Here is a 17,257-nt window from a genome sequence, read left to right as displayed (position 1 = left end):
CTACCCATGTCAGCTCAATCCTTCCATTAAGCTTACCATAGACTGGGATTTACAGCGAATCCTTGGAAAACTGTACAAGTGCAATAAATGCATTGACACGCGTTACTGCTTCAAGTGCTATGAAGGAATGGGTACAGACATGCATTATCCAGAGCATAAATTGGAGGAAGTGAAGGACATATAGGTTTGAACCAACGTCCGATGCTTGACCGTAGGTAGTGGCTTGTATAAATAGAGGATATTAAACATAGTCAGCCCCTGATTCTGCCTATAGAAGCTCTGGTGTTCAACTGCGTGTGAATGGACGGCGTTTTGCTCGTTGTAGAAGTTTCGGCGTGTACCTTGGAGTCTTATGCGTGGCGTCTTTGCAACCGTTTGCGACCATTTGAGCCGAAAATCCAAACTAAATGCTCAAATATACACAAACTTGGGCTCCTAGACTCGGCAGCTCCGTTTGTCTGTAGACGAGCTGAATATTTGCCGACGCTGTGTCATGCTTCCTGCGTAACAACAACAGGGGCAACGTGATTTCCGTGTAACACTATCCCCTTGAAGTTGCCTCAGAGGTGGGAAATTAGGCAATTTCCTGCCCCTTTATACCTGGAATCTAATAAGCGAACTTTCACTGGGTAAAAATACAGGATGTCTACAAGTAATAGGTATATAAGGTTTTATCTAAGGCACTGGAAGAAGTGTACCATTTTCCGTTGCTTAGTCTAGTTGAATCGTGACACAAACAAAAGGATTGAAATGGAACTACAATTTATTCAGAGTTGAGCTTGAGTTCTGGCTACAACTGTTCAAGCTCAGATCCAATGTCATTTTTGTCGCAATGTAGTTGTATCTGGCGGCTCTGTCCCGCGAGTCCTTCGGCCCCGGCCCATATATGGCTTAACAGGTTGTTCCATCATCCTCTTCAATTCCAGCGCCTTTTGCTGGTAGTTTAATTTTTCCTGTATCTCAACTTGAGCCACGTTTTGCCCTTGGTTATTTTGCCGTGTGGCATCTGCTCCGGCAGCAAGAAGAGCCATTTTCAGCTCTTCAGCCCTTGGGATCACTCGACAGGAATTCCCCAGCCAATGATCTGACAGCGTCCATTCTGGAAACGAAACTGCGTAATGGAGCGGCGTGCAAGCGTCATTGTCGCCAATATTCGGATCTGCTCCAATTTCGAGCAGCAGCTTCGTGACGTTTACAGCGTGGACCTCGCACGCTCTAAGAAGGGGCGTGCGCCCAAGATTGTCTTTTGCGTCAATGTCAATGTTTTTCCTGTATGCCTTGAAACACAGGGACGTGCTCTCAACTGGAAACGCGCAATCTCTTGGGTGGTTACCGCTGGTTCCGTTGACGAGCAAATGAAGCGGCGTACATCCTTTGTGGTCTCTAAGATTGACATCCGCATCCCGAGATATGAGAAAACTGTGAAGCTCAGACATCAAATTTGAGCAAGCATAGTGCAACGGTGTCCGACCAAAAGAATCTTGGGCATTGATGTCTTCCAGTCCGTTGTCAAGCAGATAGGTGGCTGCCTTGACGGCGAAAGCCGGCGCAGGATTTTCCTGTACGTCAGGATTCTCCGGAATCCCTCCGTAAAATATTTCAGATGGCGAAGCCCATTTGTACTCTTGGTCTGACAACGCCAGCCAGTGTAGCGGTGTTCGTTTGTATTGGTCGGTTTGCTGCTTCAACCCCCTGGATAATAGATGTTTCACCACCTCGGCATTTATATAAAATGCCGCGATGTGAAGATATCCAACACCGTCTCCTCCCCATTTATCCGGCCCGGGGCGACAACGGTCTGTGCTCTCGTGGAACTTCTCGTCCAGATCATGGCCGGACATGTCAATCAAATGGGAGACCAGCTCTTTGCTGGCCCATTTACATGCTCCATATATCAGAGTTTTATTGGAGTGAGGATCCCTTATGTTGGTTTGTGCTCCTTTCTCAAGCAATTTCCAAGCAACGCGTTCCCTTCTCGCGGTGCTCTCGTCCATTAACCATGCCCGTTGGCGTCTATCAGTGTGCAAGAAATAGCCACGTATGCTGCTGGAAAAGACTGCTTCTGTGAGAGCAGTATATCCGCGTTCTGAATCCGATGGAGCGGAGCAAGCTGCACCCCAAGCAGTGAATGTAGGTTGAACTCTGCGATTAATCAGCTTTTCTGCTCCTCTCTTGAGAAATTCCAGAAGACAGTCTTCATAAGCATTGCGTGCTATAGTGTGTAGTGCTTCAATGTAATCATCAATCGCTTCGCCTTGGGAGAGAGCATAGTCCAGAAGCCATGCAAGCGACTGGTGGCCACCAGCCTTTGCGGCAATCTCAACAGCTGTGACCAACTTCTCTTGAGCTGTGAGGCATTGGCCGAGTGGATCAGCTCCGGCGCAAGACAAAAGTCGTATTATAGCGGCACTGTCTTGACGGTAGCAAACATCGCCAATCAATGTGCCTCTTTCCTCATCACAAACGGTTGCACCACGTTGGACAAGTAGTTCAACTATTTTGATGGCTTCATCGGGTACGCTGTCAGTATAACGATGGCCCTTTCTGTAACTACATGCGTATACTGCAAATGAAAGAAGTGGTTCCGTTTCCTTTCGTAGCTTCGCACGTTCTGGAGAGCATGGCCATGTGTCAAGCTTTATCCAGCCGAGTCTCCAGCTGCGATAACTTTCTGCAAAGTCCACCACGTTGCTGTTGACCAAGTGGCGGTTTTCGTCCAATATACGAGTGACTGTTTCGACATTCTGATAAAATACGGATTGGACTAGGTCACTGGAAATAGTTTCGTCGTCTAGGCATACTCGAATCTCCGTTTCCGAGGTGTTTGATCGCTGTGTGTCGGAGTGATCAGAAGAAGAGGCTAATGCAGGCTGAAATTTCTTGCAAGGTTCCATGTCGTCTATCGCACATCTTTCACCGATAAATGCGACCGAAAAATGAGGATGCAACTCCCAAGGTTAAGACTATCTGCAGGAAAAGTATGGAGAGACGACCCGCTAACTCCCTATCTAATTATGCAATGGTTCCCACAGATATCCTTTGGATACGCAGGAGGCTGCGTACGCATAAAACGATATGGAATGGCTGGGTAGACACATTGATTTTGGCAGGGTAAAGCGTCACTGGGGATATTAAGGTGTCTGGTGGGTTAATCTAGCGATAGTTTAAATAAAGGCCTATAACACCAGCCGTGAGGTGTAACCCTAACCCTAACCAGCGCCGTAGTACAACTCGGGGTCGAATATGTCTTGCTGTTGGCGCTTGGGTGGCATGGACTAGCCAATATCCATAACACCTCTCTCAGAATGAATGAATTATACTACGCTTTCCTCGAATTTCATGATAGCTCTCACGACAAAACCATAGCATTAATAAGTTCAAGAGTCTTAGGTGAAGTGTGACTTGACAAAAGTAATGGTTCACCAGGAGAGCAAGAGCTTTCAAAGGAGCCTTAATTCGAGCTATTTAAATCCTTACAGGGACACCAGCCACACGGCCCCCGTAGCAATTGCCATGCAAAATACCTCTCTTCCACAGATTGTTTGGTATTCTAATTGTAGTCGCTGATTCATTTGAAGGTCTTTAGACTACATTAGATACCTGGCAGATTCTGATATTTACCCGGAAGGCGGAGGATCGTGAGCCTCCAAACAGGCCTTGGTATCCTTGAACCCGAACAGGAAGTCGGGTCTCGGCTTTATCTTGTCAAACGCTTCACAGTATACTTGGGTACCACAGCTGGCATCATCGTAAATTGCCCACGCTGGATTACCCCCGAAACCGGATCCACAAGAGTCAGGTCCGGTCTTCGGGCTCGGGGCCTTGATCCACGGGAGCTTAGGCGCCGGCTCGTGGGCGTCGAAACACTCTTTGGCGTTCTTGAAGAAGCCTGTTTTCGGTTCTTGGGGTGCTGCGTCGAAAGCATTACAGTATTTCTGACTGCCACACTTCCACTCACTATACTCTGGATCACCACACTTGCCCGACTTTTTCGGTTCAAGAGTCCATGGAATTCTCTTGGGGGGGAAGAGAGAGTTCGGTCCGCCCTTGTCCAGCCCATTGCTCGCAATAAGGCCCGTTGTATCCGGTGCGTTCCACTGGACCCGAGCCCCGGACTGCTCGGCGATGTCTTTGAGTCGGGCGGCAACTTGGCTGGGTTGGGTGATACCCTCGAGTGACATTATGTACGCAGCTAAGCCGGCGACATGCGGAGCAGCTATCGGAATCAGGTCAGAGCCTTGGAAGTCCCAAAAGGAAACTGAACCCCTGTGAAGTGTATGTATCCAGGAGTACTTACCTTGACTGGTGCCGGCGAGTGTCACCGAGGCGGAATCTGAATCTCGACTTGCACTGGTGATGTCGGCGCCAGGAGCGTACAAGTCGACTGCAGGACCGTAGTTTGACTCCTCCCAACGAGAATCGGACCTATGGTTCATTGCCGCGACCGTAATAACGCTAGGGTCCCTGCCAGGAGACGCTATGCTCGCATCACTCTAGAGTTTATAAATTAGTTAGTTGTCTTCATATTGGTTGCCATGCTTATCCTTTAGGAACGAAATTGGGAGAGGGAACGTACATTGCCATTACCAGCACTAACGACGCACACAATTCCCGAATCTACAATACGCTTGAACATTTTGTCGATATCATCCGAGGCGTGAAAAGACATAGACATGCTAATAATAGCTTTGCCAGTAATATTTTTATCCTCAACGTCCTTAAGGACAAAGTCTAAAGCTTTTTCCAGCTGGGGCTTCTTGGGCTGCAGTTTAACAGAAACAATCTGTACCTGCTTGGCAACTCCGTACTTGGCACCTCCGATAATAGCGGCAACATGGGTTCCGTGGCCATCGCTGTCCCCTTCCTGTATATCCAAGTTAGCGAATCGCGACCGTGGTTGATAGAGTAGAGGTTATATATCTTTGAAAGGTGGACATGTATTTACCCCTTGATGAAAAGCGAACCCTGCGCCAAAGGTAGCACGCCCTCCGAACTCTTCGTGCGTCAGTCGAATGCCCCCGTCAAGAACGTAAACAGTAATGCCTTGGCCCGCTGAACGATCATATTCGTAGGTCCGGACATTTTCTGTCTGGTAGTGTGAGAGCCGGATCAAGTTGCCAGGGGCATTCTGTTGTGAGGTTAAAATATCTCTAGAGCCTTTGACGTCGACGTCAGTAGAAGCGACTTGGTTATTGTCAGGGCTCGGTATGGTAGGAAGTCTTGCCGCCAGGCAAGTCGAGAAAAGAAGCCCACTCAGGGCTCGACGCAGCTTCATTGTGGTAATAGCTCGAGTACAGAACCTAAATCTTTGACTTGTATCTAAGCTTTGCTGGATGGCTTAATAGAATAATACAAGTGAGAATGAAGGAATATGCAAAGAACTTTGGATACTTATAAGTTGTCACAGGGCGAGGGTTACACATAGAGCAGATGTTTAACTTGGGCGAGAAGCACACCACAATCCCAGTCACCTTGGACCCCCGTCATCGTAGACAAGAAGGACCAAAATAGTAGAGGCCCACTTGTGCTTCATAGCATAAACGTAATTTTGTTTCTTACAGGTTGCCCTAGTCTTTATACCCTGCTATATCCGAACTGGTACGGGTTCGACGTAGCTTGACATGAAGCTAGACGTTAAAGTAGCTCAAGGCAGCAGCTAAGCTATACAGAGGCTCCATATTGCATTGACAGCGGCTCCGTCGCATACTGGCTCCAAGTGGCCGGTTGGGCTGGGGAGGTGTTGCCCGGTAGCACCAGCTCTGGAGACATTAAGCTGTCTGGTGTCATTCCGCCCACTCGGGCACTGTGAAGGACTTCATTATTCAGCATGCCAATAGGGAAAAGATGGCGTACCGCAGCACAGGGCAGAGATGTGGATTGTGGATTCGGTTGACTCGTCCGTCGTACATTCGTGTTGGCAAGGCACAAGTAGCAACGGACCCTCATTAATGATTAGACCATCCGACTTGATCTGCCTGCGAGGCAGCCCAAGCCGAGCATCCATGTGTCGGATATCGAAACCTCAAAATCGGACAAGGTCGTCGGTTTTTCACAATGCGGTGACGCGGCATTGTAGATATCATCGGCTCCTAGTCTTGGGGTTGCATCAGACATGGTCCCTTCTTGCAGTTCCGCCGCTTCAACAAAACTGTTCACACGATGAATATCTCGTTTATTCCATCATTCATTGGGTCTTTAGATAGTCCACACCCTTGATTCAATACAGGTGCGCTACTAGCTGACATCTGAAGCTTTTGAGACCCCACAACTACCTAATAACTGTTGATCTGTTTAGCACCCAAAGTGCCGATCCGTCGGGTGCCGTAGCCGACACCGTCGTGACTTGTCATTTGGCAGCGCACATGACATTTCTGCGAGGGAATCGGGCATCGAAAACTTGGTCTGACCACATGTGCAGTCAATTAGATAGCTTGCCAGGGTTCGCCACAGCTAGCCGGAATGGATACATGATTTGAAGGGGACGCACTATAGGCGTAAAATTCGGTCCAAAAGATTTCAAGATAAAAGCCTTAATTAGGGCCTGCTAGAGTGTGGTCGTTATTGTTAAGTATTCTAGTGGTAGCATTTAATTTAATAACATTGAAGTTAATATGTATACTCCATAATACCAATTTATTAATAATTTTATTTATTAAAAAACAGGTACTCTTGCCTCACGATGTGTGGGGCGGTGGGGCCCCCACCAGCCTCCGTGTGTTTTATGAGATTTATTGACCAGACATTCTAACCAAATAAGCATACATGTAATAGAGAATATGCATGGGGGCTTGCTGCTTCAGCGATTCCGTGTGGGAGATGAACCCAAGAGTAACGAGAGTCAGGTAGGTCAAGGTAGGCAGTGTGTTATGACAAGACTTCAGCTTGGTCTTCTTAATCCACGAGCGAGTTACTGTCGTTCATCTCCACCTTAGTGGTTTGGTGAGAGGTGCTGTACGTGTCTGCACTTGACATACATGTATATTCGGGTCAACTCAAGTGCTGTTTTAGGTGAGTAACTGTCAAGTAACTTACAAGGGTATTGGTAAATCCGGGTAAAAATACCAGCTCCCCGTACCTGATATCTACAAGTAACACTTTTTACTTAATTATATACCCCCTTACAAACGTCCCGCTTTATTTGAAACCCGCGGACACATATCTAATTAGAGGTCAACTGGATTTGAGGTGAGAGGTTGACCGAGCAGTTGGGTGCAACTAAAGCTAACAGATAACGACATGAGAAAAACTTGCGTTGGAAGCTGCGTCAATAAGACGACAGGCCGTCCGTCTATTGCGGCTGCCGCAAATCCTTGAAGAGACCAGAAAGTATCCATCAAAGACCGCATAATTGGCAGCATAATACGGACGCAGTCACTTCGCTCGGCCAGGTGGGCGCGGGTTATTGCTCATCCATCATATTCGGTAGCGTAGTTTGGAAGATATATCATGTTCCAGGCCCATATATGGGCCACATTCTAATAATAAATTGAATGTCTCCAGGCTAGGCCTGCTTTCAGCCCAGCCGTCATCCATGTCGCCTAACTGCCGAGTCATCACCCTGATGCGGTACCCAGACGACCCTGATCCCAGCCTCCACCCTGGCTGTGCTATCTTCAAAGACCATAGAGTCAAGTGTAATTCAGCTTTACTTGGACAGTGATGGATTAGAATTTGGAATGGAGATCCGAGTAAACATGAAGTTGCGTTGTCTAAACCTAGGACGTTTATTTCTAGAGACTCACAGTAATGAGACATGATCATCCCAAATACCTACCTAGGTAGGTATCGACTTAACCTGACCACATTTTAGAGAGAAGTGAGAGAATCTAGCCAATAGCAGGCTGCATTCCAACTCCAAATCCCTGTGTAGTCCTACCTGAAGCACAGCTAACCTATATTGTCGGCGAAATGAAAATCAGACCATGTTTTGACATGGCAGTTTAAGCCGGCAATTTATTTTCTGATTCAGGGCATAATCACACAATGTGAGACGAATCTTTCCTGCCGATACTCTAGGAAGGGACGGTGACACCAATGGAGGACGAACAGCTTGGTTGGTGGACTGAGCGGTTCCTGTCATGCCCAAAAAAATGTTCGGCTCATTCATGTTGACCAAAGTTCGTTTCTGGCGCAGACCTCTCTGTGGAATATTGAACTCGTGGCTGAGCACCGTGCTGTTACTGTAGGTCGTAGGTACCGCCCTGTTGAACTGTTCTTCGCTGGCAGCCACAGCCGTCACATCAAATGGTTGTGGGCTGCCGCTGTGGAGGCATCACCGACCTCTACATGTACTGATCCATTTGGGGCCAATTGCTCAGCGATGCTGCGTCTTCAGGAGAACGAGACATGGTCTGACCACAGCGGCAACAGCACATTATTTTGATACAAGAGACAAGGCCGTTCGTGAACTGCTACGTTGACAGGTAGTAACTTGGATCCTCATGGCGGCTATGGCGACACTACGACGTCCCAATACGTGAACACGAATGCGCAGCTTCGCATATGAGGGTGTCCCCTCTATGCAGCACGTCCAACTATCGGGCATCATTATGGCATCAACACACTTGCGTGGACATGGTGTCCTCAGAATCGAAAAGAATGTGATGGAAGCGACTGGTGTAAGTCACCGGTGGTCAACCCTTTGTTCCACGATGTGCATCGTAGTCGCCTATGACGAAGCGATTGACAAACTCTAGTGCCTTGATTCACTGTTCTTTGGCAATCAGTTCGAGTACAGTACCAGGTATGGTTTTTTGAGAATTCAAGTAGATGGTCCACCACCCTGGTTGTGCGTCTGCCACGGACTCCAGGTCAAACACCAATGCCGGCTGGAATCAATTGTTCAGTTGAGTTTTTCTGCTGCCTGATGCTACTGTAACCCGTCCAAGATGCAAGTTCATTGCAATGTGTATTAATACCTCCTGGTATGTAGATGCAGGACCGACAGCGCGTCGGCTCACAGCTGCGATGCGTGCCAAACAGTTCACCGTCGCCTTTGACGTCACTTGAGCCTCTGTAACTGTGGATGCTTGGAGGCAACTGAGGGCAGTAGCACAGACGGAGGCGTGGCTTGATATGCCGAAGACAGGTGAGGTGTTTAAGACTGCGGATGACAGTCTCCGGAGACTTGATACGTATGCTCTCATCACTCCAAGATTACTGCAAAAAACGAGGGCTAGATCCTCGAGTCGTGAGAGACACAGACTCTGGCCAAGTCATTAGTAATCGTCAGAGGGATCGAAACGATTGATGCCAGATACGTTCATGCTGCCGTGCCCGTTCACTGCGCCCCTCACAATCGGCTGTCCTTTTCTGGGAGACGCAGTCGTCCGAGTTTTCCACCTCAATTGTTGCGGGTTGGAGACAATTACTCGGGCAGGCAATCTCCTCAACTTCCCTCCTGTGACTGCTTATGGATGGATAGCTTTTAACTCGATCTCAGCATGTTGGATCAGTCAGTTTCAAAAGTTCGCCGTGGGGCCAGGGATGGCTGGATCACCTCCCAACTACATATGTACCAGACATGTACCTTGAAAGGCAATGCCCCTCAACTTCCGAAATGCGTCAAGTATCTCTGACCTCTACGCGCTCGCTGACTTGGCCCTGTCAAAAGGGTCAACTGCATGTTGGTCAAGGCAAAGTCCTGGGGTCAACCAACGAACAAATGAAATTGTGCCACCAGACTTCATAGCAGGCTGCCTCAGCCTCCGCCCTCACTACTCCGCAGTTGCCTGCAGGCTGCGCTCTCTCGACTGGATCTTTCTCACAGGTGCTCGGGTGCCGTAGTGCCGTTGTTGAGGGTTCTGCTGGTTTGCCCGTGTATTTGATGGTCTGGTGTATGGTGCATTTGTGCCAACATGCAGCCAGCCTGTAGTACATGTTCAGGCTGCACTTTCAATGTTGGTTTCTAGCCCCACCACACCCCGTATCGCAGCTGCTGACTTCGGGTGGCTTCAGTACACGCCCCAGACTTGACTCTACTTGGCTGCAAATTTAGCAGCTTGTAATAGGATTCTTATTGGCTTAATATCCCTTCAAGTACAAAAGTGCAGCCTTAACACAACCAAGGGGATAACTGATCATTGGCAACATGCATGTGTGCTTAAATTTTGAGGACCCTCACATGGGTATGTGGGTGAACATCATTGGCTCTCTTACGCAGTGCTCTATTATTGCGCTTTGCCCATGCGATAGCTCATCAGCAAGTCCTCTCATCCTCGCCACGTCATTTACTCTACCATTGGACATAAGACAAAGAGGGGCTTGATAGACCTGCGCTTGCCTTATTACGCATGGCATTATGTATTACGATGGCAGATGCATATATCAGTGGAGCTGGCGAACGACAAGGAGGCTCAAATGGCTGCAATGGCAATGTATAAAGCCATCAGCACATGCTCACATCCAGTCTCGAAGTCAACTTTTTCATCACCATTTTGTTTCAAGCATATGAGATATTATCATACTTCAACTCCATTATAGTGTGTGCACTTGTTAGCAATGCCTTTAAGTCTCTATGGTCAGTGTAACAATCCTGTGTACTGCGATCAAACAAACATCAAACGAGGAGACGAGTGTCCCAAATGTGGCCATGTTCGCGAATAAAAGTGTAAGTGGGCTCTACTGTGACGATGCTCGGTTTTAGTTGACCTTGACTCTACTAGTATGCCTATCCTTCGCCGGTCCTTCGGTGGTCGACGTTGAAAGGATTGGTCAATGTCACACGGAAATGGCGTTGGTTACACAAGGGCTACGGTCACGGGATTAGGGCGGAAGGTCCTCACCGACTTCTTGTACAAATAGACGGCTTCGGTCCCTCAAGGCCTTAAGGAAAACCAAGGACCTTTGATACCAAAGACTGTTATTAGATGAATTGAGTAAATTGCTCCAAGCCCTATAATTATAGCCCTTGTCACAGTCAAGCACGCTTGTCCGCTCAACTGAGTTAGAGAGAATGTAAAGGCAACGCGATTCATTCATTACAACTGCGTTAGGTAGACTTTTTCAGTCCGATCTAGCACGGTATCAAATGACAGTGCCCTTCCCTCTTCATAAAATTGCATACACAAGCCAATGTCTCCAAGTATGCTTCCGAAAGTTTCCGAAAGTCTTGGTGACGCACTCGTGCCCATTTCCATGCAAGCAACATCTCCTACATATTGTTTCCCTTCTTCATTCAAGTCTAGGTTCGCATGTTGAGGATTGAACGAGGCGTACATGTTCATCCGCGCCGCAAAAACCTCAATGGGGGCTGTATGTGCAAATTCCCAATCGATCACTCCCACAACCTCGAAGCTATCATCTAACAGGAGGTTATGCATGAGAAAATCGGGGTGCACAATAGGATAGGTACGGGAACTTCTGGCGGGCATAAGGGTTTCGGTCGTTAATTTCAGTCGCTGCGGAAAGGATTCGGTGGCCCGAATTAATTTTGGGTCCTTGAGTTGATGTATGTTTTTGAAGCTTGCGTTGTGCGTCGTCCAAGCTAAGAAATAGTCCGCCATTGAGTCAAAAGGTCCTTTGAAGCCAAATTGAGCTGGGAGCGGGCCAATATCAATATCACCATTGGAGTTCAATACAAGAGAACCAAGCTTGTCTAAGGTGGCATTTGCTAGTTTGCACTGGAGAGGTCAGCCAACGGCAAATGAAGCTTAACGGGGTAAACAACCTGTATAGACGCTATCGACTTGCGTAACTTGATTCGTTGTTCTTCAGTAAGAACGTTTGGGCCACCAAGGTCATAGAGCATATTGCCTTCGATGCATTCCATCAATAGGTAAGGCAATCCGACGGGGTTTTTCTCTAGGCCTGTGTTGTAGGCAAACACTCTCGGGACGGGGATATCGGTGGACTGCGAAATAAACTTCATGGTTGCGATCTCGCTTTCCATTGTAAACTGTTTCTCGCTCGTCCATGGACCACATATGGTTGGGATGCGTGCCAGCCACAGCTCGCCCCGCTCTGTGAGCTTGATTCGGCGAACAATGTGACGACCACCAGCGTGAAAGTTTCCTTCATAGGCACTTGTCTGATCTCCACTAAGTTGTTTCGTCATGTCAAGCAAAGCGTCCCATTCCGTGTGGCTGTATGTATTATTGGATGGTTCATCGTTATGCTGCCCTGTCCATCGGAAGACAAAGGACGACGTCCGCCGTGGCGAATTGGTGGTATTCGAAACGGATCCAGGTGGCTCGTAGGATTTAGACGGGTTCCCGTGATCAAACCACGCCTTCGAAGTGTTGGCTGGTGAGTCTGGGCCCGAACCCGAGTGCAGAATTCGCGACCAATAGCATTCCGAAGATTTGGGAGGATCCCCGGACATAGTCGACCAGTCGTCCCAACTGTTGTATCCGCAGTCGCCCTGCGTTTTGCCCTTTTTCTTCGCGTCGGTTTCTGAGATACTGGCTCTACATCGATAGGAGACGAGAGGGCGTTGGGAGGCGTTCAAGAAGACTTGAAAGTCAGTAGTGACATATGTACGACGTAAAGGAGCTGGCGATGAGAGAGCAGGCCGATAGAGCGCGCAATGAAGAGTGTTTAGCAAAATGGACAAGAATTCAGGCAGGAAGAGGAAGAGGTTCAGCAAGCGGCCTTTACCTAACTGGATGCGAGTTTCCCTGAAATCCAAATTTGTAGCCTCAGGCAGCAACGATGGAGTTCAGGGAACGCGGAGGCGTTGAGCCTGGTCCCTCAGGTACGGCACGGTACGGATTTTATTTCGCCCGGAGGGACATCCCTAGAGGGCCTGGCTGGGAAAGCTATTTACGGCTCGATAAAGTTGGTACATGACACCTCAAACCCCACGCTTTCTCTTACAATGGTTTACTTTCGCCTCGTCGCTAGTATTGATTTGTATTCATATAAAGTACATTGTAGAGGTCCGGCCTGTCTACCTACATAGACCCTCTACCTTGCTCCCCTTGGATCCGGTTCCGCCTTAGCTAGTAATTATAATATAATATTATAGGCTAAAGTAAATTAATCTAATTAAATAATACTATATTATAAGCTAATAATTATTATAATAATTATAAAAAGATTTTAATTTATTAATAATTATATTACTTATTTAGTTTTATTAGTTTTAACTTTTAAAAATTATAATAAATAACTTACTAGCTAGCCTACTTACTAATATTATATATAGGTAAACTTTCAGCGCTTAAATTATAATATCCGGTATACTTCAAAATAGCATCGACATTTGTACCGCTCTTGGCGTACTCGGATTTCTCCAGCCTATATATAGGTATGCTTTCAGCCCAGCCGTCGTCCATGTCGCCCAGCTAGCAGTCATCACCTATATTGTCGGCAAAACGAAAATCAGTCTATATTCTGACAAGGCAGTTCAAGCCGGCAACTATTTTCTGATGCCCCATTGTATTGAGACTGTGATCGCTTTGTCATTGATGGCGTCGCTTGGTGGCAACCTTGCATTAAATTCACACGCATTCGATGGCATAATCACATAATGTGAGACGAATCCTCCCTGCCCCTTCCAATAGTCGTGCGCAGGCCGCGACATCCTTGCCAAAACATGACTCAATACCGCTTCAAAGTTTAAGAGTCCCACAGATGGAGCATGTATGCAAATAGAGTGGTGGGAACGCACACGATGAAAACCCACCAAGCCCCCGTCTTTCGCTCAAGGTGAAGATTATTCATGTTAAAAAGGCTACAGCTGAAGCTGAGAGGTATTTGAACTATTGCAAGCAAAGTCAACTTCTTGAGTCTCACAGACTGCTCAATGGCTTTCATAGTTCTCTGGGCTTTCTTAATCGTGGACTTGTTGATCGGCAGAGCGATCCCACGATGCATATTTTGGACACGTCGATGCAACGAACAGGGTGTTGCTGATAGTCTTCTACTGGGGCATCTGATGTAAATGCATCATCGGGAGAACCGGAACTAACGTTTCGAACTGCCAACGCCTGGTAATGCCGACACCTGGGTGGCAAGCACATTTATGCAGCGGATTATGCGGTAGACTGTATTGAGTCATTGACTACTTCGCTCGGCCAAATCGACAAGTACAAGTAACGAGTTGTACAGAAGCGGCAAATGGGCCAAGCTAATTGCCGTTCTGGCGGAAAGAAAAGATGAAGGTCCGCGTAAAAGAAGACTAACCGGTCGCAGCCAATGGGTTTCAAAGGCAAACGCAGGACATGAATATGGGAGCTCAGGTCAAAGTAGTCGCGGTTCAAGAATCGTAAGCAGGTGCATTTCCAAAGCGCCGCCTATTACACAATGTAATGAGGGCCACAGAAAGCCCTTGTCTCTCACTCAAAGTGGCGTTCCAGCCTCAAGGTAACCGCAACACTAATATGCGAATTGACGGATTGGGTGACTAACCTTCTTTTCGAGTCTTTCTCTCCAAAACTCTCGATTTTGAAACCCTTCCTAAAGCCGGCTCCGAAGAGACCCGTTTCGCCGTCACTTGCAATAGAATAAAGAATTGGCATGGGAATTTCTTTAATAGATCTATCTCTTTTCGAAGGAGAATCGTGTTCTTTCTCAACCAGGCATTGTATCACGGCAGTGTTGTACTAGCCTATGTCACGGAACGGCGTTGGTACGATTTCCCCGCGTTCGTCGATACTCTACTCTGGCTTCAACCGCTAATACGATGCGAGTATTACACAAATCCAGAAAGTCTGGAGCTATACATCTAAACTGGCCTTTGCCTTTCTCGACAGGCCAAGTTGGCATTGAATCCTGGACGCTCATTGCCAAACTGGGCGGTTAGGGTATAGATTTAGCTCGTTAGCCCGGCGAGACCTAGACCAATGCAACTTGGCGGCGCCACGTACCCATAACCTCATATAGATCCAGTCATCTGACGGGTTGGGACCCTGTGGGGGTTGTGGGATGCGCTGCCGCCGAAGTTGGCCGATAGAACGTCGTTTGGCACATATAATAACTGGAGAACATAGCACCGTTGTTATTAGATGCGGAGTATTCCGGTACTATTCCTCAAAACAAGGTCTATCAAATCAACTCCTGATGCGGTAGAGTTCTGATACTCTACTTTATTTAGTAGCATTGAACCTTTTACCATTCCTGTCAACTCGAGGAATGCAAGGAGGCCCAACCCGGCCAACCCAAGGCACGGACCCGAATACCGGAGCGAAACCGCAAGACTTGGCTTTGACTCTCACGATTGAAACATGGCTTGCGGGGTCGGCCATCGGCGATAAATGGGTGATATCCTACACCAGACCCCGAACTCGACAAAGTTAAATATCATGTAGTAACCATCCGTTATTGCAGAGATTAGACACACAGCGTGGGTCTGAAAAGGAACCGCCTGGTACTATTATTCTTGAAGCATGCAGACCGAGACGCTCATATTGTTGGCTGCTGCCACGTTCCTCTTCGTACTTTACACGACCGTGTTTCAGCCGGCCCTCTTCAGCCCGCTGGCAAGAATCCCTACCGCCCACTGGTCCTGCTCCTTGTCCAACTACTGGATACTTCGTGCCAGGAAGCAAGCGAAAGAAAATGAAAGTCTCTTCAAAGCTCACTTGCGGCATGGGCCCATCGTTCGAGTGGCGCCCAACACGTTGAGCGTAGACGGGGTCGATGCCATGCGGGCGATATATCAAGGAGGCTACGAAAAGTCCGACTGGTACAGAGTCTTTGATAACTACGGGTGCGTGGGCGACCTAGCCATGCGAGTGCGATGTATTAACACGACGCAGCGTCCCGCACATGTTCTCAACGTTGGGGTCCAGGGAACACTCGCGCAGAAAACGGATGATTTCCAATGTCTACTCCAAGTCTTATATCCACGCGTCAGCGCCGGCTCGAGCCCAGAGCAGAGCGATTCTTCTGGGCAGGCTCGTCCCGCTGCTGAGACGAGAGGCCGCAACACCCGGCGCCAACGGCACAGAAGTACAGTCCATCTTCATGGCGACGACAATGGATCTCATCTCGTCGTATATTTTTGGATTGGGAAATAGTACCAATTTCATCGAGGACACGTCGTACCGAGACCACTGGCTGCAACTATATCTCTCCCGGCACCATCATCACTTCTGGCCCCAAGAACTTCCCAGCCTGACGAGGCTATGTAGAAAGCTAGGTGTGCGACTGTACCCATCGTTTGTCGATGACGCCAATCAAGAAATACGGGCGTGGAACAAAACCATGTGTGACAGGGCCGAGCAATCGATGAACAGTGACGTCAAGGGACGATGCCTACCTGCCGATGAAGCAGTCGTCTTCCAGGCGATGCACGCAGGCATCGACAAGGAAGAAAACACCGAGGGGCAAGCCTCGTTGCTTTACACCACTTCCATCCAGCAGAGGAGCTTGGCAGTGGCCAGCGAGATCCTGGATCACCTGCTCGCCGGCCATGAGACGGCCGGCATTGTGCTGACCTACATCGCCTGGCGACTGTCTCGGGCGCCCGACGTCCAGGAACAGCTTCGAACAGAGCTCCTCTCCTTGGAAACACGTGCCAATGACAGCGGTGCGCTGGCGGACCCGAAGCAGCTGGATGCCCTGCCTGTCTTGCACGCGATTGTCATGGAGACGCTTCGATTGCACGCGCCCATTCCGGGACCACAACCGCGGTCTACCCCGTATCCGGGGTGTCGGATCGGGGGCTACGATATCCCGGGCGGTGTGCGGATTGCGTCTCTCGCGCACACGCTTCATCTGGACGAGAGGGTGTATCCGGATGCGCGGAGATGGGACCACGCGCGGTGGCTTGGGCGGGAGGGGGACGGCGAGAACGGGAGGCAGATGAATCGGCAATTTTGGGCGTTTGGCAGCGGCGGACGTATGTGTATTGGCTCGAATTTCGCATTGACGGGTACGTATATCGGGTCGTTGGTGGAAAGTTTGAGATTGATAACCGATTTTTTGCAGGTATTAAAAATATCGTGGCGGCAATTTACACCAATTTCACGACGGCCGTTGTGGACGATGCCGGTATGGAGCAGACGGATGGGTATTCCTCCCGACCAGCGGGGGATAAGCTGTACCTGAGGTTTACTGCTGTGTGACAGAAATACAAGTCGAGTACTTGAATCAGCGTAAAGCGTGTAAATTGTTTACTATTTTCTGTGGTTCGTATTGTCATGACAAGCGGCGGTGCATGATAGTATCCTGATTCCTTATATATTCGGCACCGGAGGTTGCGGGGTCCGCGGATCGGGCCAAGTTCCGGGAAGATTGCCTTGGTGAATGCTTCGCCTCAACAAGCACATCATGTCCAGTTCTTATTGACTAACGTCTGGACCTTGACTCC

General features: G+C 48.6%; 4 protein-coding genes across 4 annotated transcripts; 1 reads left to right on the top strand and 3 right to left on the bottom strand.

The window, feature by feature from the left end:
* Positions 1–818: 818 nt before the first annotated feature.
* On the bottom strand, positions 819–2,894 carry ankrd52 (Serine/threonine-protein phosphatase 6 regulatory ankyrin repeat subunit C; the record flags this gene model as incomplete). Its single annotated transcript, XM_014685211.1, has 1 exon — positions 819–2,894. The coding sequence occupies one exon, from the start codon at positions 2,892–2,894 to the stop codon at positions 819–821; it is 2,076 nt and encodes a 691-aa protein (XP_014540697.1).
* A 723-nt stretch (positions 2,895–3,617) lies between these two features.
* SUB1 (Subtilisin-like protease 1) lies at positions 3,618–5,275 on the bottom strand (the record flags this gene model as incomplete). The annotated part of the gene is made up of 4 exons (XM_014685212.1): positions 3,618–4,216; positions 4,298–4,493; positions 4,577–4,864; positions 4,946–5,275. The coding sequence occupies 4 exons, from the start codon at positions 5,273–5,275 to the stop codon at positions 3,618–3,620; spliced, it is 1,413 nt and encodes a 470-aa protein (XP_014540698.1).
* A 5,704-nt stretch (positions 5,276–10,979) lies between these two features.
* On the bottom strand, positions 10,980–12,322 carry AIM9_1 (Altered inheritance of mitochondria protein 9; the record flags this gene model as incomplete). Its single annotated transcript, XM_066130920.1, has 2 exons — positions 10,980–11,621; positions 11,669–12,322. The coding sequence occupies 2 exons, from the start codon at positions 12,320–12,322 to the stop codon at positions 10,980–10,982; spliced, it is 1,296 nt and encodes a 431-aa protein (XP_065987186.1).
* Positions 12,323–15,329: 3,007 nt separating this feature from the next.
* Positions 15,330–17,012, top strand: bsc1 (Fusicoccadiene C-8 hydroxylase; the record flags this gene model as incomplete). The annotated part of the gene is made up of 3 exons (XM_014685214.1): positions 15,330–15,652; positions 15,702–16,819; positions 16,876–17,012. The coding sequence occupies 3 exons, from the start codon at positions 15,330–15,332 to the stop codon at positions 17,010–17,012; spliced, it is 1,578 nt and encodes a 525-aa protein (XP_014540700.1).
* Between the last annotated feature and the right edge of the window lie 245 nt (positions 17,013–17,257).

Source organism: Metarhizium brunneum, chromosome 4 (assembly GCF_013426205.1).
Source record: "Metarhizium brunneum chromosome 4, complete sequence".
Classification (NCBI taxonomy): domain Eukaryota; kingdom Fungi; phylum Ascomycota; class Sordariomycetes; order Hypocreales; family Clavicipitaceae; genus Metarhizium; species Metarhizium brunneum.
Note: the sequence above shows the minus strand (reverse complement) of the source record. Positions and strands in the feature narration are given on the sequence as shown.